This window comes from Lepidothrix coronata, unplaced genomic scaffold (genome assembly GCF_001604755.1).
Source record: "Lepidothrix coronata isolate B3197 unplaced genomic scaffold, Lepidothrix_coronata-1.0 Scaffold167, whole genome shotgun sequence".
Classification (NCBI taxonomy): Eukaryota; Metazoa; Chordata; class Aves; order Passeriformes; family Pipridae; genus Lepidothrix; species Lepidothrix coronata.
Genome location: NW_016690347.1, coordinates 1383691 through 1406087, shown reverse-complemented (window position 1 = coordinate 1406087; position 22397 = coordinate 1383691). Strand labels below are relative to the sequence as shown.

Below are 22397 nucleotides of genomic sequence, written 5' to 3'. Positions count from 1 at the left end.
CAGTCCCTAGTATAAATCAGTTTTAAAACAGTGTTATAACTAAGAATTCAGATTCACAACTATTAAATTTCATAACTTTTTCATTTGCACATCTGTGCATAAGTATCACTCACTCCTGCTCCCAACAACTTACTGTTGTATTCAATGACAAAATACATAACCTTGAAAAGCCTTACCAACCTTGCATTTCAAAGGCATTTCATAATTGTTTACCTCGTGGCCTGAACAGTAGTACTGTATGTACAAGGCCCTCCTTGAACTTGTGTAATTCAAAACTGTTTAGAAACTTTTCCTCAAACTAATTTCTTCAGGGAAAAAAAAGGCAAACAATAATTATAACATATTCAAACAAAGGATTTTTGTTAGGCCTTTTTGTTAAAAATAAAAAATTCCTTTTTCTTTTACCCCAGAAAAGCAGTTTTCATTCCTACTTATTTCAAAGGAATGTCTGCAATTTTGTGGTATTATGCAAACCCCAATTAGCAGTCCACAAGGTGTTTTGAGAAACAGTGCCTAATGTGTTACAGACACATTCAGTGGCCAACTTCCAACAGCTTGATAAAACGCCTTTTTTGAAAGAAAGTTTGGGAATTAAGTCACTTCAATTTTACTGGGAAGTGCTGATAGAAATAATTCTTCCAACAGCTAATAAAACTTTTTTTTATTAGTTGTTGTTTTATGTTCTGTTACAGGAACAGAGCAGGATATTTGTGGCAGCTGAGCAATTTGGTTTCCTTCAGTCTTTCCTTAAAATCCTGTACTACAACTACTTACTGCTAAGCAAAGTGGTTAGTCTTACTTACAAATTTTAGTCGTTATTTGAGAGCAGTTCCAAAGACATCCATGGAATACATTTGTTTATTAGATTTATTTTTCAGTTTTCTGGAATCTAATAACTGTAGGTGTTTTTTTCACCAACAGTGCCCAGCATAATATGACAGAGGTATCTAGGTTGCCCAATAGGGTAACCTTCAAGATCAGGTTTTACAACAGCATGAACAGTAAAGGATGGGGAACAGTGTTTATTTTGGGAGTAATCCTGAGCTATCATTGAGCAGAATGCCCTGATGCAGTTTACTCGCACTTCAGAAACAGGACTCCACAGATTTAAAATACCTAAATCAGCACTGACATACACAAGTGACGGCGAAGTTGCTGCTCATTGACAGGGCTGAGGTTTTACTCCTCCCTTTGTCACCAGAACTGTGGAAAGATTTTACGAATGCCAAAGTTGGAAGGAAGGTAAGGACATTATATGTATTTACATTTCAAATGCCTATGACTACATTAAGCCATGCATTTTATACTCCTTAACTTTTCTTCCCTGCAGAGGAAAAACTCTCATCCTGTTGTTAGTAATCCTTTACAAGTGATTCCACACTAGCCAACTCCAATAAGCACGTTTTATTGCTCAATTAGTTCTTTATTTCTATCATGCCTAGGAACAGAAGCAAAAGTTTAAATATTATTTTTTTTTTGGCTCATATTCTACACTCATAAAACTCTCATCCTTTCTCACTGACATATAAAAGTTCCTGGTTTCCTTTTTTCCAGTTTCTAATCATGCCTCAGCTCCTCATGAAACTCCAATAGGCCCTGGCAGGCTTAGCTCCTCTGTCTCATTCTTTGCTAGCACAAAGTGGGGCAGAGTGGGCCATAGTGGACAAACGGACAGCTACACTTGAATGATTTTAATTATCATCAGGATAAACACAAAGTATCTTAAACTGTGATAATTTTTTTCTGAAGGCATAGAATCATAAATTACAGATCAGCAGTCTATACATAGTGTAAATAAATATTCCTTGGTTGAATTAGACATACTTACAAACTTCTGGGGATGAGTACCATTTAATTCCTTCAATAGCACATCAAAACTGATTTTTGTGTTAGTTTTCCTGAGAAGTCAGCTTTGCTGATCAACTGCCATTTTACTTTTCCTTGTTTTAAAATTTGGAAAAGGAATATACCTATTTAAAAAAATGAAAGCCATAAATCAGTAAATTAAAAGTTCTAGAGGAAGGATTAGAGCTGCAGCTGAGTGATTCTTACAACCTTGGCTTTACTTTATGCTTTACTGGGCCTCAAGCAAACCAAATGGGGTCAGACAGCAAAAAAAATTCCCTTCTGGTTCAATCTGGGAAATTGGGAAGGGCTGAGTCAGTTACAAAATATGGGGTGCAATCTGTTCTGTTACAACAGCCATACTGGTAGCTGGTCTTGCTAACAGGCCATTGTTTTCAACAACAGTAAGTCTTCCCAGCAGTCACCAACCTTCAAGCATAGAGAAGGTTAAGTGATGGTACTCAAAGTGTATATTGGTTTATGAAGTAACTGCCATGCTGCTGAAGGTATCATCCCTCTAGCTCTGGTATGTTAGAGGAGCATGGAAACATCCCTAGCCTCCCTCAATGTAAAATATGTTAAATATGTTAAATAACCTGTCTAATGAACTTGTGGGCAGGAACTTCCAACATACCACCATGGTTTCCAAAGCTATCATCCATCTGTACCCATATGCTGCGGGCTGGTTTTAAAGGTGAACTGTAGAGGAGACTATGATATAAACTCTGTTTTTACCTCACTAGCAAGCATAATAATCTCTGTGCGGAAGGTCAGCACTGATGGCAAAGTAAATCCAGAATGAGAAGGGTTTGGCCCTCATCTTACCTGTTAATTAACATGAAAGCTCCCTAAGTCCATCTAGTTTCAAAGCTAGAAACTCAAAAACAAAATTATAAGCTTTTTCCTGTTGAATTACAGCAGTAATAAAAACTGCCACTCTCAGCCTAAATAAAGTGCATTTAGGGCTTGGGCTCTATTTCAAGTTCTTATTAGATCCTGGAAAGGTGCCATGGCAGCTCAAAGTCTCTCCTGCCTGAGGTTGCTTAAATCTGCTGTACAAAGAGGGTCTGCAACAGCATGGAAAGAAATGCATTCCTTTTGATTCCCCATTTGTGGCCCTGTTTAGCTCTGTACAACTATACTCTCGATGTGCTGAGCAGCCCAAGCCAGAGACACAGGTCTACTTTCAATCTCCACGCCGTCCTGCAGCCCAGGAAATACAACCCGGTCGCCACACAGCAAGAAGGCACCACCAGACCACCACTGAGCCAATGCACAGATCACCTGTGACAGGTCAACATAGTTAGCCCTGAGAAGCTTCTGACTGCCTCATGCATAATTCATGCCTCCTTAAAGTGGTTTCTGTGTGTATTTTGATGGCTGACACTCTAACCTCATTTCTGATCTGTTGCACACTGGAATCTAAGAGCTCTAAATGCTAGTTGACTTCCCCCTGGAGGCGTTAAGTTACACACAGAGCCTTTGTTCTCCACACCTCCCCCCGCCCCCAAAAAAGCCTAGCACCTTTCCTGTAAATTAGTTCACGCCTTCAGTAGCTAAAAAGGAAATAGAAGAAAGTCAGTTCCTTCCTCCACCCTGCATCTTATAACAGACTCATATAGAAAACCCATCATAGTGGTCACCCATCCTCCTCCCGCCTCTGCTTTTCAAGCAGTAGAGACAGCTTTTTGAAAGCCATCTCCTTTGGTAACAGTTTGCAGGTTGCATTTTCAGAGTCTGTGACTGGTGATTTAGGAAAATCACCATCTGTGGCTCCACCAGCTTGACTTAGCCTCTCTCAGCTAGTCAAGCATTCAGGGGTGGCTTTCCACTCAAAGCAAGCAGGAAGATACACCACTCCAGGCAATGGGAGCTGGCAGGTGGCTCTGTTTTATTTTTTTTCAGTATTTCCCCCATGTTTTTTAATTTGTAGAAACATCTTGTAAACAGATACAGCAAAATAAAATATTTGCCCAGATCTTCCCTGTTCCACTGTAACATCTGTATTTGCAGATTTTACATTTGATAACAAAGGGAGAGAAGTAACTGCGAAAATAGTTTCAATTGTTCCATCTCCCCTTCCCCTCCAAAGAATAAGTACTCCTGTCCCCAGAGGGGACTGAATGCCACATATTTTGTGACTTGTTGCCTCCTCACTGTCCACCTTCCACCAACACCCATATCGAGCCTTAAAGAATGCATTTTCTTATTCCATCTTTTTATAAGGGAATGAAGAAATAGAACAAGGGGAGATGGCTTCAGACTGAAGGATTAGATATAGGAAATTCTTAACTGAGAGGGTGGTGAGGCATTGGAACAGGTTGTCCAGAGAAGCTGTGGCTGCCCCATCCCTGTAAGTGTTCAAAGCCAGCTTGGACGGGGCTTTGAGAAACCTGGTCTAGTGGAAGGTTTCTCAGCCCATGGCAGGGAGGTTGGAACTAGATGATCTCTGAGGCCCCTTCTGACCCAAACTATTCTATGATTTGTAATGTAATGTAGCACTACACCAATAATGCCTAAGAAGTTGTTCTTTCTTCATTTCGGTGCAGCTTATTTTTGCTCTATCCTTGTCCAATCTGGTTAAATTACTGGTTTCCCTCTCTAAGAAGGTTTTAAAACAGTCATCCAACTGTTCTGATATCCCAAAGACTAGTTGTGCTCCCCACCCAAGCCATCTGTCTGGCATTCGTATTTTTCTGTGCTTTTCTTTTTACTATCATGCTGCTTCATTTTATTTGATCTTCGCTTCTTCCACTTCTGCCTCTGTGTGTGGCTCTGATGGTTCTGTTTTACTTTTTCAGTAGCTTAACTGCAACAGCAACGTGAGTCATATACAAAGTTTTGCTGCTGCATGCCCTGCTTGTGCTCACTCACAGGAGGCTGAGGACTTTCTCTTGATAAAAAGATGTTTCTGGGAACTGGAACAGAACTTTTCTGCAACGATATTAAAGCCAAAAAAGTTTGTACCGGCAGCATGTTACCAGTTCACTTAGAACAAGCCATACAGTTTTGGTGATTGCAACGTTTGTGACCCAGTACCCAACAAGGTTTTCACAGAAAATTAAGTTTTGGTATCTACTCTATCCTTCTGGACAGAAGTGAAAGAGAAGCTCCTCCAGGGCACAGAACATATACCCCTGGCTGAGACACGTAATTTAAATAGTTGCTGGTTGGCAGCATGCCTGCCTTTGCACGGTGACAGTCGTCCCAGTGGTTTCATCTAACCTAACTAAAATAAGGTGTGGGCTGGTATCTGGGGAAAAACAGGAGTTCTATTCACTTGAGCTAGGGAACAGATATTTATGAGACATTTCACAAGTCATTGATACAGTGACCGAGAAAGCTGTATTTGTACAGGACATTGTCTGCAGACTCCAACAGGAAACAGTCTTATCTACCATGTGCTATCCTTCAGTAGAGGAAAGAAAACTCTGCCTCTAAAAAAGGAGGAAGAGGGAGTGAGAGGGACAGGGATGTCAATTTTCTGTTGAAAGAAGCATCAGTGAAAATCTACTGTGCAGAGAGGTGGAGGCAGCAGGAAGGGAAGATTTCAGACCACCTGAAATAGAGAAGAGGCAAATAAGACTGCAGGTCTGGGATCCAGTTATGTTGAAGACACAAGATTGCAACAAAAGATAATTAATTTGTAGTGAGGTAGTAAGCTTGATCGTATTAATTTGGAAAAACACTCAAAGGCACTGTGGCTGAGGAACATGCCTGGACGGACTTTGCAGTATGAAAGTGACTGTTAAGAGAAATTGAGGAGTTGACAGTGATGGTGAAAAAGAAATCCTCTATTGAACTATTGCTCTGCTTTTCTAACATGGAGGAGAACTGGCCCCGGGAGATCGGATCTTCTAGCTGTCTTAGATTTTCTCACCCTCATCTCTCCATGAGATCTGAAGTCAGCATGAAAATTGAAGTCACTAAGTCTAAATGGGAGAATGGAGGGAAAAAAGTAATTAAGCAGATGACCAGAAAAACATGGATTCTCAAATTACCCAAGCTTCAGTAGCTCTGCCCCTACTTCACAGTGTTACTCTTAAATCATGCTGTTAACAAGGTCACATGCAAAACATTTTTCTGTCTGTGTGACAAGACAGCTAAGTATAGAGTGCTCTCCCCTTCTAGTCATTTGATCCTATTCAAAACATATAATCTCCCAGGTCTCCAGTCTGTGCAAAGCCAGACATCAGCACATTTTTGGCTACAGGGTACCTACAAAAAGATTAGTGACGGTCTTGGGAGGCCTGTGGTACGGATTCTGTCAAGGGGCCAACATTTAAATAAGGTACCTTGCATTTTCAGTATGAGAATTCAAGCTCACTCTTAGCAAAGTTAGTTTAACATTTAGTCTGTTTTGCCAGCTACTAAGTACATATTTAATGATGTGCGTGGCTGGCAATGGGGGAAGGGAAGATTTGTTCTATTGCTATTCCACTGAGAAATTAAATAGCTTGTCGAGTCTGCCTAGTTAGGCGTTATAACCTTATTCTGAATTCCATCTTTTTAATGTAAATATGATTTAACAGCTACACACCTTCAACAGATGATTGCATTTTACAGATTGCATCTTGTAACTCAGAAAATCAGAACAGTGTATTCTGTAGGTAGCTTAAGCATTTATTTAACACTAATCAGGTAGCTTCTTAGACACTTAAAGTCAGACTTCTATCTTAACAAAACAGAACTTCAGACCTAATTATTCATGAAGATCTAAGCATCCAGGTCCTACTGAGGCTCTGTGAAATCTTGTCAAAGATCATACATTTCTCACAGGTAAGCCATGCCAACCACTCAGTGAATACATCCCAGTCTAGTTAAGATAGGAAAATCCTGTTCTTCTGACTCTCTTATTTTCTCCACGGGTAAAATAGGGTCTTTAAGCACATTTCTGTCTTAAGCTACTTAGTACTATTTGCTGCACTTCACCTTGTATGCAGTATGTTATCAGCACTAGCCCCTTAAGTTCTTCTACTCTTTTCACTTCTACCGTGGGCAAGTTAGTTACATTCAGGAAGAAACACAAGATATCATGCTGAAACCTCCTGATTACTCATTAAGATGAATTAGTGTGGTCTTGTAACAGCTCCTGTATGCTCATCCCTGCAGCATGTCTTCAACATGAGCCCCCATGCCACTGTAACTTTGAGTTGCTATCCTTGCTATTTCATCACTTTGGCTGAGATGCATGAAGCTAGAAAAGCTGGTAATTCACAATGCACAAGATGCTCCTTAAAGCAAAGCCTCTGAGAGTCAATGCATGACTGCACCAAGCCCATCTTATCAGTGTCACCATGCCCTTATCCACAGCTGCAATTATGGTTTTCAATGAGAGGGCAGGACTACTTGACAGAAAGAAGATGGGGAAAAAGCTGTGCCAGCACTGGCATACAGCAGTGATCGTTGCCTTCTCATGACTGACAAGGAGGGAACTCGGGATTAAACTTAAATGAGACATGCTAGTGGACTGAACAGCACCAAGAAATTCCTCTTCTCTCCCTCCAACTTCTACCCATTGCTCGTCTCCTCTTAAGGCTCTCTGTTCCTCACTGCTCAGCTTTCTTCAGAGCTCTCAGTTTGCTGACTCTAAGCAGGATGTTCAAAATGATCCTGCTTGGAAGTGTATGCTTACAGTGTCTCACCTAAAAGCTTCGCTCCTCTGCCATTTTAGGGTGGTAGTTCTCATCTGTGCAGTAAATTCCTCTCTGCTTAGTCTCTTTTCCAGTGGTCATGGAAAGCAACACACCTCTTTTACACACACACACAGAACTGAGTTCAAGAAAGGCCCAGTACTATCACCAGTACTAATTTATTCAGTTAGCTTTAGTTCCCAAATGAGAGCATAAAATGTAGGCTCACTAGTGTTTTCAGGAAGAAGAGAAAGCAAGTGTAATAGCTGTGCAACGTGTATGAAGTTCAGAATCTCTGGCACACAGTTTTCTGTTTCTCACTGTTACTGTGGCTGAATATAATCTGTATCATTAAAAAAATCTGAAAGCAGAGCATGCAGAATTCTTTCTCTCCTCCCACTTCTTTTAATGAGACAAACCTGCATGCAAAACCCAAACTGGATCAAATCGCTCTTTTTGGCACTTCACAGAAGCCCAGTATCTCACACCCCTTTATTCTCTCAGTTCCATTTGGAATTAGAAATGCAATTGCCGAATTACTGTGAAGGCAGCTGTTCCTGCAGTATATCCACTCAGGCTGGAAGCAGGAAATAAGAAATCTTCCATGAAAGCCTGTAATTACGAGATTTCCAGCTTAAGATTTGCACACATGAACTGTTTGGAAGATGTTTGGATAAGTGAAGTTTGGAACAGACCGCAATTTGGATAAGCACCTGGGTGCTTCACTGAACACGGTCTCCTGATAATCAGATACATGAAACGATAACCCCCTGAGGATTAACTGCTGCTAACCTTAACTAACGGAAAGCTTGCTCAGGGAACCACTTCTTATTAGACAAGGAAGAACTTAGTCAACAGCTATTAAAAAACAGGCTAGTGGGCTGTGTGCTTAAGGTGTTTTCTGCACCTGTCAAAATTTTGTTGTCTTAAGAAAGTTCTGTGCCTGCATTTTCCAATTATTCTTTATAATTTTTAATTGAATATTCACCAGCTTTTGACTATTTTGAAACATAGCTCCAGCAAGCTTAAAACTAATTTCTTCTACTTCATGAACCTGCTTTACGATTTAACTTTCAAAAGCAGTGTTCCAACACTGCTGTGCAGTACCTAGTTTAGAGTTATTCTCCTGGCTGATCTGTAATTCCAGCAGCTAAAAACAAAACATTCAATCTCAAGGCGGTGCTTAAGTAGCAGGAATGAAGCAATGCCTGCCACAGCACAGTGAGTTCTGAAAACCCTCCAGGATAACACTTCATTTCTAACTGCACCTGCACAGAACATCTATTACATAGGCCTTTGAGTTAATACTTTGTCCTTACCTTAGGTCAGGGATAGCAGGAGAACACTGAGATAGCACACACAAACCAGAGCTGGCTACAGATTAAAGGATTTCACAGTCTCCCGAAGGAAATGGAGTTTTACACACTTCCCCTTCAAAAAGGATCACAGCTGGGGAAGTTTACAGCAATTTCTCCAAATGGTCTCCTGTGTATAAAGAGACACTTAAGAGTACACCTTCCACAGGATTTTTACCCAGAAGTACTACTGAACATCGGGGTTTAGAACAAAGCCCATCCATGTCCACGGAAAGACTGCCCCTAGCTTCAGTGCAATTTGAACCAGGTCCTCAGCAACTTGGCCTGGGGAGCACCCCCATAGGGTAGCACTCCCAAAGATTGTCATTGTCTTTTGTCAACTGATTTACAAAATCTTATTTTCTGACAGAAATTTGTAGGATACCTGAATTTCATGGTATTCTGTTCAAATGGAAGTGTTTTGCCCCTCTACTGCAATGAAAGGCAGATTTGACAGCAGTACTCTCGATGTTGAGTCTGCTAAACCCTTGCTGTGTTGGACTTTCTTCTTTGTACACACCTTAGACCACACTACGTTCATCTTTGCAGCATCAGGAACTTTCACAAGACTATGCCTCTTCCTAGCAGGTAACAGGTTAAAACAAGGAACTCTTATGATCTTGTGGTGATTTGAGGAGGGGAAAGGGAAAACCATAGCTGGCTGTTCACAGGAGAGCCAAAAGAATGCTTTATCCTGCAAGAAGGATTTATTTCTTCTGCCATACAGAGTTTGTTCGTTTGTAGCCATAACAGTGACAGAAGAAATTTTATGTTGCAAGATGAGGAAAAAAATGAAGAGCTAAGACATCTTGTGTTTGCAAGTCTGTACCACAAACCATTAGAGTACTTAAGTTAATGTAATTTATCCCAGAATTTAGCAGGCTAAATGCTCTTTTTGAACAAGGTTAGGAGGACTTATAAAAAGTTTTTAACAAATGTCAAAGCATGTTTTAAGTGTCAAGAGTGTTTCACTTTTTAGTCCAGACCAAAGGAAGAAAGGAGGACTAGCATGTTTTAGAGCATTATGGCCAGAACCAGGTGCATAACTGCTGTGAAGAAACGGCCTGAGGTCAGCTGACTTTTTTCAAAGCTGACACCAGTGAGTTCCTGCAGAACAACTCCAATTCAGACAAGTTTGCCCATTCATAAAGATGCCCCTTGGAAATGTGACAGCAGTTTGGCAGCCTGTGAGCTATCATAAGCAACACGGTTTAGCATATTCTCAAAGCAGAGCTCTGGGAAGGGGGTCTGAATAGATTCTCACATCATAGTGAAGAAAATGGTGACATGAGCACCCTTTTTCTTTTGTTGCCTGGATGGAAAGCCAAACTCACACTTCATAAAGCAGGACTACAGAAAGCTGTCTGGGATGCATGTCTCCAAGCAGTTTTACGCATGACAAACCACAAAATACGTTTGCTATGAAGAAGGGCTGAAATAGCAAATACGTTGCATAGAATGCGCTATTCCTACTTTAGAAGCATTGGAAGTTAGATGCAGTACCACACCTCCCACCGTGCATTTTAAACATTTCTCTCACAACATTTAAGCAATACAGAAAATCATCACCACTAATGATGGCTAATATCACTAATACTTACTATTGGTAGCCACTTCTCAGTTGAATTCTTCACAGAGTATAGAGAATTTAAGAGACAATTTACCAAAGTAAAATAAAGCCATTGGCTTTAACCCTAATGAAGCAAACAATAATATAAAAACAACAAAACCAAAAACCCATAAAAAAACCACAACCAAAAAATTCCATTTATATTATAGTGTAGTAGCTTTTCCTTTAGAAACACTATTTTTACATATAAAGCCACATCTTTGGCTCCTGATATTTAGAACAGCTTCACTGAAAACCACAGATCTGTCCACCATTTCGCAGCTCACCAGAATTTGCTCTATTTGTGTCTATAGTTTTCAGCAGAGTTGACATACCACCTCTGTCACTTTTCTAGCACACCAGCAGCATTCCCTTCTTCATGCTGGCCAACATCCAACCTGGGCAATTACATTTTATCTCCTCACTTTATCCTGCAGTCTTAACTCTATAATATTGTAATCTTTTTTCTCTCTTTCGTGGCTGTACGTAACTGAACAGCTGCTCAAATTGCTTCTCCAAGTATTTCTGCAAATAAATTCTGTTTTCCAACATTTCCAACAATAATGCAAACAAAAAATGCGCCAGCCAGGCTGAACTGAAAGACCATTCAGAAATCAGTGAGATTTTCAGATTATTTCTTCTTTCTTTATCCCTGGTCTAGCTCTTATTTTGGTGGACATGGCAGTGCTAGGTTAATGGTTGGACTTGGTCATCTTCAAGGTCACTTCCAACTTAAACAATATCCCAAAATCCTAACAAATCCTCAACAGAAAATTTACATAGGAATGAAGTAAAAGAGAGTGGTTAAGTACAGTGGCTAAGTAGAACTGAGTGAAAATTTGGACTCACAAAATAAACAGATTTTGGTTGACAAACACACTCACATCAGCTCATTTTGACATATTCAAAACCAAAGATTTCCACTAGCAGTTCAACTTCTCATTCTATACTATATTTTAAAAATACTTTAAGATAAAGAGCTAGGTGCTAAATAAGGGCCTTAATTTGAACAATTTAATGTCTCAAAATTATTTTTTTTAATCTTTGAACATAATTCTCTAATTACCAAAGTCTTTTGGAAAAAATAACCCAAATTTACATGTATTATTAACTTATGTTCAGCCAGCAAACTGAAGAGTTATGTTTGAACAGCACTACCTACAGATGTACTCCGAATTCTATCTCTTGGTCTACTTTACACACACTTTAGAAGTGGTACTGGACAGTGTCTCATTTCACTGTTCTTAATGAGATCATCACACACAGTCCCACTGATTCAACCAGCTCTTCACAAGAATATAGAAGAGCATACTTCTTCTCAGGGGCTGGTGTTCCAACACAACAGTCAGAGAGCAGACAAAGTTGCCACAGGTAGCCTTGATCCTATCAAATTCACTTTCTTTGTCCCTAGTAACCGTAATGGATTTAACAAGTCTCAACATAAAACTTGGTGGAGGAAAAATAAAGGAAATATATAGCAAGCTGCCCTCCTGCCTGCTGTGCATCTCTCAGCAGGACATAAACAAAGCTGAAAGCTGATTTCAACCTAAGGAATAACACAGGAGACTGGTCAGATGCTAGGATAATGCCATTTCATAGCTCCCATGTTTTATTTACTGCTTGGATCTACATCTGTGGCACCTACATACTCAACATCAGTTACACAAAATGATGACCTTTTGAAGCTGTTAGCCAAACCCCCATTTGGTTCTCAGTAATTCACAGATTTTAAGCATTTTATGATTATTAGTTATTACAGTGGAACTACAAACACATGCACAAGTTTCAAGGTGTCCCAACTAAACACAATTCAGCAAGTACACACATGAACAGGTTGCCCAGAGGAGCTGTGAATGCCCCATCCCTGGAAGTGTTCAAGGCTAGGTTGGATGCAAATTTGAGCAACCCGGTTTAGTGGAAGGTCCCTGTTCTTGTTCATGGCAGGAAGGACGGAACTAGATTATCTCTAAAGGTTCCTTCTGACTCAAATCATTTTGGGTCAGATTCCAGATGCAATGATGGGAAGAGGAAGCATGAAGTTTATTTTAACAAGCACAGCAAAGCTATTGCACAGCATGATAAAAGTTGTTATATAAAAAAAAAAATTAAGTAGAAGGCATGTTTCCTTGGACACCATGAAGAACTGAGTCTTTGGGAGGTCCTGTGTATAACTTTAGGGAAGACCTTCAAGTGACCACCAAAGAAGCACATATGATTTGACTCTGACCTCTCTAACGGGTGTATCACAAGGATTGCTCAGCACATAGCTGTAAAGTTTGAAAGAGCAACATCAGTTTGGACAATGGCAAGACATTTGAATGGATTACTGAATTGGAAAGGAGACTGTTGATTGAAGAGGAGAAGCAAACAGACACACCAACAACCGACAGAAATTTTCCCAGAAGCAAACTGTAATAGGAGTGATGTGCAGTACTGGTTTGTTTTTCCTACTCATGGCAAAGGGACTCATCAGTTAAGAAGTGTGATGCATTCATGAATCAGAACCTACATTTCTGAGAAAATATGTACAGACAGAGAGAGATAAGTGGAAAAAAACGTTCAGAGTTTTTTCAAAAAACCCAGTGTTCTCAACAGACCTTGATAATTCTAAGTAGCACTGCACCTTCTCTGAAAGTCTTGCATGTCTGCACACGTGCAACACTCAATACACAAAGTCTCTCTGGAGTTATCTGGGATGATCACTGCAAGTTTAAGAGGTTGCTAATGCTCATAAGGAAGACTCTTGGAGGCAAACCTGTACCCGTTCCCTGATAAGGTTTAATCTGCAAAGATACTGCTGAACTCTAGGAAAGGGTGATAAAAAAGTTAGGGTCATAAACAGAACACAGTTCCCTCCTAGAGATCAACATAGTTTAAGGTAAGAATCAACACATGCTGTTATTTTAATCAAGTCAAAAGGACTGGCTTGCAAGTAATCTATTCAAAACACTATAAGGAATGATATCAAATTACACCAATTTCCCACCAAAATGGCTTCTGGCACAGCCAGAGAGAGGTTTCACCAAACCACAGTTTCGTGCTGATTTGGTCAGGGATTGAAATGGGGGAAAAAAAGAGTTACCAAGCAACAGCAGGCCAGGAGCAGGAGAAAGGTCTGTAGTTTTAACTGATATTAACTTTAAAAAGCAGTGCAACAAGAAGGCTCAAGATGTGAATTTTATTGCTTTGGCAGTGAAAATAAATCATCATCATCCTAGGCAGGCAACCTCTGTGAGATCAGAGTTCTTCATTCATCCCAGCTATATGCTGCATGATGTCTTGCAAACACTTTTTTTGCAGGGAGATTAAACAGCTTATTCTCAGTACTGAACAAGATGAAAGACACAGACATAGGTCTTACATTTGAGAGCTCAGGACACACAGATAGTTTTGCTCTCTAGCATCTCTCTACTCCTACCTCAGGAAAGAGGAATGTGGTATAAATTATGGCTATGTGGGTCCCCAAGACACTGCCATCCACAGAACTCACATCATGTGCAGATATAGCTCTCCTTCCTCCTCACCCTCAGAGAGTTGTAACTTTCTTGAAAGCCAGCTCAAAACCCACTCCAATCACTCAGGCAAGGAAACCAATTTGCTTAGCTAAATCTCTATTATCATGATCAAGCAAGGCAGAAATCCTGACAGTTTCCTTCCAGAATTCATACCTATTTCCTCTTCTACTGTAAGCAAAGTAGTTTTATGAGGATGTGATAACAGGACATGAGTTATCACATGAACACTTACAAATTCAAATGAAAAAGCCCTTGATGTGGAAAGTGTTGTGAACTCTACTACTGAACAATCAACATTTATTTGCCTAGCTAGCAGTACCTCAAGCAGAACTTATTTGCTTTAACTTCACTTGAAGAAAATCTGATTCCCAACTATGTACTGCCTTTTTTATAACATGTAAATGATACAGTTTTGTTCATTTTTTTAAGGAGTCAAACATGTACAAAACACCATACAAACATGAAGCTGAGTACTTCAAACTACTGAGTCTTCCAAATGACTATCTTCTCTTCCCATTTCTGCATTCTTTGACTCTGCACTTAATAAAGCATACTAGATTTCAGCATTTACTGGTTTTCCCACATACTCCAATGTACTTAAAGTGACTAAAATGAAACCACAAGAGGGAAAACTACTAGGATGACTGTTGCTGAGGAGGAAAAACCAGCAACCCAGGTCTGGTTCACAAACTGTCTGATGATTCGTATTTAAAGTGTTGAGAGTTAAGAGTCATCTTCTGCTCTGATTTGTACTGGTGCAAGCTGAGCTTATGAAATAGGATCTGGCATCATGAAGAGGACTGTCCCTCCACAGGATACGATTAATGGCCATTTGAGTAAATGCAAGTTACTCACATCCTGCTAGTGGACTAATCTGTCTCTGTACATTCATGCTCATTTTTACTTGCCTCTGGGAATCTGACGGCGAATCTCATTTGTTACCTAATGAAAGTAATTTCACCAGATAAAACACAAGCACACTGAAAAACCACTATGACTCAAACATAAGGTGTAACCAATGCAGCATTTCTTAGGTTGTTTGATTAGGGTCCATCTCTGAACACTCGGCATTCACCACACAAACCTCAATCTCCCAGGTTGGCTACGGTACATTCCCAGCTGATTTGCTCCATGCCTTAAAGAGCAATTTGACCTTCTCTTTCATTATCCACAATACTCTTACTTATTATTCTTTTAAGCTGAAGTGATTCCCAAAGGGTGGGGTGGCCAATTGTACATCTTCCTCAGAGCCAAAGAACTATCTTCCCTTTTTCAAAAACAGAAGGGAACCCAGCATTTTTTGGTTAAACTGCAAACATCTGAAATAATGAACACACAATGGCCAACCAGTCAACCTTAGTGGGCATTCAAAAGTGATACACCGATTCTTATTTAATATTCAAGTTTATTTATACAATTACACAGAGAATACATACATACATACACACACAGGCACTTTGAATACCTACAGTGAGGTTATTTTGCCTAAGAAATTAAATTATTCTTGTACAAAATACTGTCAATTATAGATCTTGATAAAGGGCACACCAACGGAAGGTGAAGACATAATCTTTGAAGACTGAGTGCATTGGAAGAATTTAGTGACCAAGTTGCAGAGATAAGATAATGCAGAGTTCTGAAGGAATGAGCCACACAGTTTCACTAAGTCTATTAAATCACAGTAATACAATTACAGGAGAATAAAACATTAGCAGTTGATACTATAGCCTTACGATCCTGTATTCAAGAGAAGGCAAGAGGTTTTGAAGGACGCAAGAGAAGAAGATATTGCCTCCAACATAAGGCAAGACGTTTTGAACCATAAGCAATGTGGAGCATGGGTCAAGATGCAGAATTAGAACAGAAGTACCATGCTAACCTGACAACTCGTCTCTACCTAATGAAAATGTAGTTAAGTCTAACCCGAACTTCCATAAATCACGTGATGTGGTGCCATATGTTGGCGAGTTAGGAAAATACTGACATGCAAGATTTATAGGAAAGCATGTGCTCTTTAGCCAGTAATACAGCACGTGTAAAGAGAAAGTAGTGGGATGGGGCAGCGTTACTCCAAGAACTGGTCTCAAGCTTTTCATACCGGTGGCCAACAACACACAAGTAAGGGAGTCGCTCCGCTTTGCACAAGGGAAGCGCGGGCAGAGCATGTGATATTAGCCCAGCGCACGCAAAGATCGGTGTGTGTTCGGCAGTGTGAGAGGACAGGCCGTGCCCTCGGAAGGCACGACGAAAGCAAACGGAGAAGCTCCCGCAGCGGCCGCGCTGCCCGGCGGCCCCGGGGCTCCGCTCCCCCGTCACCGTGACCGCGGGGCCGCCGTGCCGAGCTCCGTGCGGGCCGGGGAGAGGCTCCCCCGCGCCTGCACCCAGCCCAGCGGCTGGCCGAGGTCAGCCTCAAAGCCACGGAGCTACTTGTTCTAGTTTTCAGCCGAGCTTTTATCACCCTGCGTATAAAACCACGCAACAGATTGGACCGGGAGAGCGCCATCGGCAAATGGACCTGGTTTCAGATCCGGCACAAACTCCGGTATGCCTGTCCCCGCGGGGGAGGGAGCTGCCAAAAGCACGTTTTCCAGCCCGGCCGCCGGTCGGACAGGCAGCGCTCCGCGCCTTTCCAGCCCCGGGCCCCGGCAGCTCTGCCCCGCGACGGGACGGGCCGACTCCGGCCGCGGCCCCCAGCTGCGTGTGCTCCCTCGCTCCTCCGAGCAGCAGGGCGGGGGACACTTACCTGCCGAACCGCCCAGGGCATCCTCGCTCTCCAGAACCCCTCTGTGCTTCGCCCCGCGGAGCTCTCCCTTGGATTTCCAAACGAGCTTTACCATCTTGATCATCTCGGGCAAATCCCAGGCCAGGGTTCCCTGCTGATAACCGGGCAGGCTGCCCATGGGAAAGGGCATCGGCTCTTCCCCCGTCCTCCTCCGCCTGCCCGGCTCTGCCGCGGGGAAGAAGCGCTCCAGCACCGGCATCCTGGCCCGCGCCCCGCGCCGGGGAGCCGCAGCCACCCCCCGGCCCGAGCAGCCGCGATGGGCATCCAGAGCGGGGCGGGGGCGCCCGGCCGCCCACCGCCGCCGCCCCACGCAGGGGGCGCGCCCGGCCCCGCGGAAGGAAGGAGCGCCGGGCTCCGGCAGCCGCGCTCGCCGCCCGCCCTCTGCGCGCCCTCAGCCCGCCGCCAGGCGCCGGCAGCCGGGGCGCAGCGGCTGGCGGGCAGGCGCGGAGCCGCCGCTCATGCCGGCGCAGCGCCGGGACCGGGGGCGTGGGCTCGGGCCGGGCTGCCGGCGGCGCGGAGCGGGGGCTGGCGCAGCCCGGCAGTCGCGGGCAGAGGGGCTGCCCCGGCAGAGCCGCCCCTCAAACCCCGCTGGGCGCTACGGCGGGGGCGGTTTGACTTTATCCCTGCGGTGATGCCATGGGGGAGCTCCCACCGCCCCGCCTTCCTCCTCGCTCGGCTGGCTACGGAGCCGGTGGGGGTTTTGGCCTCTTAGTCAAACCCCGCCGTCACCTCGGCTGCCCTCGGCGGGAGAAGGGCGGTGATTCATGGGACGCTGCGAGGGCCGGGAGCGGAGCACAAGCCCCGCTGGCGGCGTGCGGTGCCCCCGCCTGCCCTGCGTTCGTACGCCCGCCCCGTCCGCGCCTGCAGAAGGGCAGCGAAGGTGCAGGCTCATGAGGGATCGGGGAGAAACGAGTTGCTGAAAGGAGGGTTTTGGGGGAGGGTGCAGGGTCCTCGTCGCTTCGGCGGCAAAACTCCACCTGAATAGGTTCACGTTAGGACACTGCCTAGTGGCGGCCATCGCTCACAGACTACGACGAAGAGAAAATTATTCATCACTAATCTTTAAAAACAAGGGAAAGGCGCCCGGGACAGTGCTGTGTCTCATGCAGCAGCAATGAGGTGGCGTGGTGGGGCTGCGCAGCTGTCAGCGAGTGATTCCCCGGCATTGTGGGATGCCTTGGGCTAGGCCCTGCAACAGCACGGGCTCTTCCCTGGGACCTGGAGAGGCCATGCGATTTTTACAGCTTTTATATTGCCTTTATACAGTATATCCCTTTTAGCCTGCTGTTGGTACTGGTCTGTCCCTTAGTTGTTACTTTACTGAGTGTACAGCAGAAGGGTGGAGGGTGAGCTTTTGCACCAGCACTTAGTTTTCAGTAAATTGCAGAGGACTTATTTAGTTGGATTTGAGTAAACATTATAATATTTCCTAGCATGCATAGTTAATACATTTATCTTCTCCAGGTTACATTCAATGTTCTGCCATCTCTCCAGATGGAAAAGAAAACTGGCAAACAAGCAGGATCTTCCGTTACAGAGGAAGAGAATCCAAGAGAATGGACTGAAAATTAACACCCTTACATGTAGAAGTGCACAAGCCTTTCCTCCTCACATCAACATAAGCAGGGCCAGCGTGCTGTTTCCCCTATTATAGAATCCTCTGCCTTGCTTATCTTAATGTTCCAACCTCAAACTCACAACTCTAATGCTTTGCAAAAGTTTTGACTGCAGACTGCAGTGACATATTATTAGCCTACTACACTTAGTAGCTCTGTCTTGAAAATTGTGAAGCACTTCCAAAGTATTATACTATTGTTGTTGTCCTGATATTTTGCAGAGTCCTTTGCATCAGGATATCCTGACTCATAAAACAAAGGGGTTAAGAACAAAGAAAACAAATAGATGGTGCAGTACAGTAGCACAAGCATTAACACATTCATACAATCTGTGGTTATAGAAAGACAAATTTTATTGTTTTTAATTTCATATGGTTTCTTGAGATATTGTAGGTTTTTCATATTAGTGCATATTGTGCAATTACTTTTTAAAGCAATGCTCCTGTCAGAAAGGGATGAACCAGGCAACTGAAGTCCAAAAGACTTTGAAGATTCTTTGCCTACTGGGTCATTTAAACCTTACACCCCAACTAATTAATTTTAGTTTTGAGCTACAAGGAATTGCAGTAACTTTTTTCAGTTATGGTTTTTCCTCTTTGTTTACCTCTGTGCTTTGTGGTCCCCATCAGGGCAAAGAGCAGATGTACCAGAGCACTGTGAAGCTAAAGCTGTCCTTCTGGCATTTCCAACTTTACTGGATGCAAAACATGGTCAAGAAATGATTGGATGTGGCACTTAGTGCTATGGTTTAGTTGACAAGGTGGTGTTCAGCCAAAAGCTGGACTCAATGGTCTTGGAGGTCTTTCCTGACCTTGCTGATTCTATGATAAAAGATACAAGACATCTTGGAAGACAGTGCATTCACAGGTGCCCAGACCAATTTTTAGATTAATATCTGAATATTTAAATGTTTAACAGAACTTAGCCACCAGCCTTCTTGGTAGCAGCAATAGCAATCTTCTGAGTTTTTAAAGTCTATACTACCTTTTTTTATCCTTAAATCTGTGAAAATTTTGTACAACCTCTAGTTGGGCCACTTGGGTATGTATCTGTCTTATGGATAGGATCAGGCAGCCAAAACTGAAGGATTAATTGTTGTATTTGTTTTCACTTACAGTTCTACAGATGCAAAGCAGGAGGCCAGTCAAAAACCAAGCTGAAACTGAAATCTGTTGTTGTTATAGTTTCTGTATTTCGAGAAGCTATATAATAAACCTAACAGACAGTATGTATTTTTTTTTCTTGGAAAATTATGGTCAAATGAAAGCAACTGTTCTAGGTAGGCTGGATTTTCTTTTTTAAATCCTGGCCATTGTAAGGATCAGTAGTTGCAAATGAAAAAAAAGAAGTGTAAAAATTGTTGTTTGGCATTAGTGGGTGTGTCTGTAAATTAATGCATCTCATTCTTAATAAACTTCTGCTTCACAGTTGTACTACAATTCAGTGGTTATTTATCCTTAATTCATCCAAGATTTTTCTGTAACCGACTTTCTTTTTGTCTTTTTTTGTTATAAGAATGGACCCACATAAAAGCTGGTCATAGGAAAGCCTGGAAGATCTATGCTTGATTATCAGATTCTTTAGCATCCAAAATCAGCTGTAGCATCATTCTCAGAGACTTCTAATTGACAGAATGCTCAGATTTTGCAAGTTCTCAGTTTCTCTGACTTCAGTTGTGGTGTAATGTTTTACCTAACATTGTGACCTCAGCATCATGCTTTTCATTGCACTTGAGAAAAGCCATCAGAACTAAAAGATACTCCTACACAGCAATGTACCCAGCCGTTTGTGACTGCATTTTAAACAGTCTTTGAGCAAGCTCAGCTGACCTAAAACTTCTCTTTTGCATTCTCACTTCTGGCCAGACTTGAAGGAAATCATTCAACAGTGATGGATGGCTTTATTTCTACTAACTGCATTTCTATCTGTCTCGGAGTTAAAGAAGCTGAAGTGATTATGAGAGAAATATGAATGTATTAGCTCTGGCCTTCATTCATCCTGAGAACCAATGCCAAGCAAAAGGTGAATAGAATCATCTGAAAACATGACAATGCAGTGCCTATTTTCGTAGGTAGACAAGAGAACTGGAAAAGACTTGAGGAAAGGAATACTGTGGTGGGAGAAAAGGGAAGAGAGTAAGCTGGCAGATTAGTAGCTGGTGTTTCATAATTAGTGTCTCTTAAAAAGTTTTATTTGTTTGCTTATTCACTCTGAAGCTATGTACTAAGAGCAGCAGCAGCAGCAGAATTGCATGCCAGATGGTAGAGGAAGTGCCTCGTGTATCTTTCCAGTCTACTGAAGCCTGCAGGGTTGTTGTTAACCCACTGCTCTGGTTTTCATTGCAAGTCCCTTTCTTCCCCTTTTTTCTTTTCCTTCCTTCAAAGAAAAAGGAGGGAAGGGGAAAAAAAATAAAAGAAAAGCCATGGTTTAAACTGGCAATAGCACCATCCTTTTGGCTTTGAGCTATCCTGTCCTGTGCCAAATATGCTGTCTCCAGCAGCTCTCCCACAACAAATCAGTCCAGACACACAAAAGCTATAAAAAAAGAATGGTGAAGAAAGGTCCTTGATTCTCTCCTTCTACCCCCCCATGGCCTTTTTCTTTTGCTTCCCTCCTCAAGCTTCATTCCCCAGAAATGACCTCCTGCTTGCCAGTACTGTAAGTGATACTGGGACCTCCAGCCTGCTACTTTGCTGACAGCTTCCTTAGAGTACAGACGCCTTTGTCTTTCTATATTAACAGACTATTGTAAAGCAGAAGTTATATTCTATTATTCCTCCCACTTCTATCTGATAGCTGATGTTTGAAAAAATGACTCATAAATTATTAGAGTGGCAGATTCATTACTCTTGGAAACTTCTTCTATTCTCTCAGCTAACCCACAGCATTGCATTGTGAAAAAACTTAGTAAGAGCACATTCCCAAACAGGCACCTGAATAGATTTTATATAGTCTATTTATACAGTATATTATTTTAAAAATTGGAAAAATACTCCAAATTTTTAAGTGTATCACAAACATTAAGAAGTTCAAATGTAGAGACCAGTTTCAAAGACTATCAGATACTGATTGTTCAAAATGTAAAGCATATGTCTTTAGATGGCACTTATTAGTGGAATTATCTTGAATCAGTAGTTGCTTGTGAAAAGTATGTCTTTGCCTCTGTCCTAGGGATCATAGAGCCATGCAGGGACAATAGGCTAGGCCATTGCCTAGGGTCAGAAGAGATGCCATCACTAGGATAAAGTTTTAGAAGGCTTCAGGGGTCTGAGTTTAATATAAAAGACAAGATTGCAAATGCACAGTCCTTACACATAAAGTAAAAACAAAAAATGATGCTGCACATTTGCAAGATGGCCTAAAAGGAGCAATAAAGAAAACAAGAATGTGAGTAACTTTTAGAAAGGACATAGGAAGAGAGTTCCTAAGAAGCTCGGAGAATATGACAGAAGAAACGGAAGCAGACAGAGTTATGTGGAGCTTGCAAGAATTTTTTCTAATGACCTCCTGGAAGGTTTCTTTCATCGCTTTAAAAATCTTTGTATAATTTTCTCATTCTTTGCTCCACATTTGTCTCATTCCAGATGTCTATTATTTTTAATTTCATTCTTACTAGTAAGAACAATTATTCCTAGTTATCTCTATAATTGCAATTACTTTATTAAATATGAAGAATTTTATATTTATGGGGGAACAGTTGCTATGTCTTTGCTCTAACTGGATATATTAAATTCTCTAAACTCTATCTCAGAACTCTTTTTTCCCAACCCTGAAATTATTTTAATATTTTTGCTATGAATTCTCAACAACTTTTCTCTGGTGCATACTCAAGGTACATAACAGAAGATTTTTTTTATCTGCTACCAACTCACTGTCAAGAGCAGTGATATTAGTTTGTAAGAGAACGGTTGGATTTTTTATTGCCTGAGCTGCGCACAGCATCCTGCCTTGAGAGTCTCACTTACTGGGGAACATAGAAGACATGCAGTGGTGTTCTATGGGTTCATGGTAGTATTTTGTTTGTTGTCATCAGTTAATCAGA

The 22397-nt window shown here is 42.0% G+C and overlaps 1 protein-coding gene across 3 annotated transcripts in view; it reads right to left on the bottom strand.

The window, feature by feature from the left end:
- Positions 1 to 22397, bottom strand: part of PDE7B (phosphodiesterase 7B) — a 174449-nt gene that overhangs the window by 63216 nt on the left and 88836 nt on the right. The window contains exon 1 of one of the 3 annotated variants that reach the window (XM_017829703.1): positions 16701 to 17021. The exons of the other annotated variants lie outside the window; for them this stretch is intronic. Coding sequence (XP_017685192.1) covers positions 16701 to 16938 — 238 coding nt within the window. The 5' untranslated portion in view covers positions 16939 to 17021. Of the gene's footprint in view, positions 1 to 16700; positions 17022 to 22397 lie in introns of those variants that run through there. 3 annotated transcript variants of the gene reach the window in all.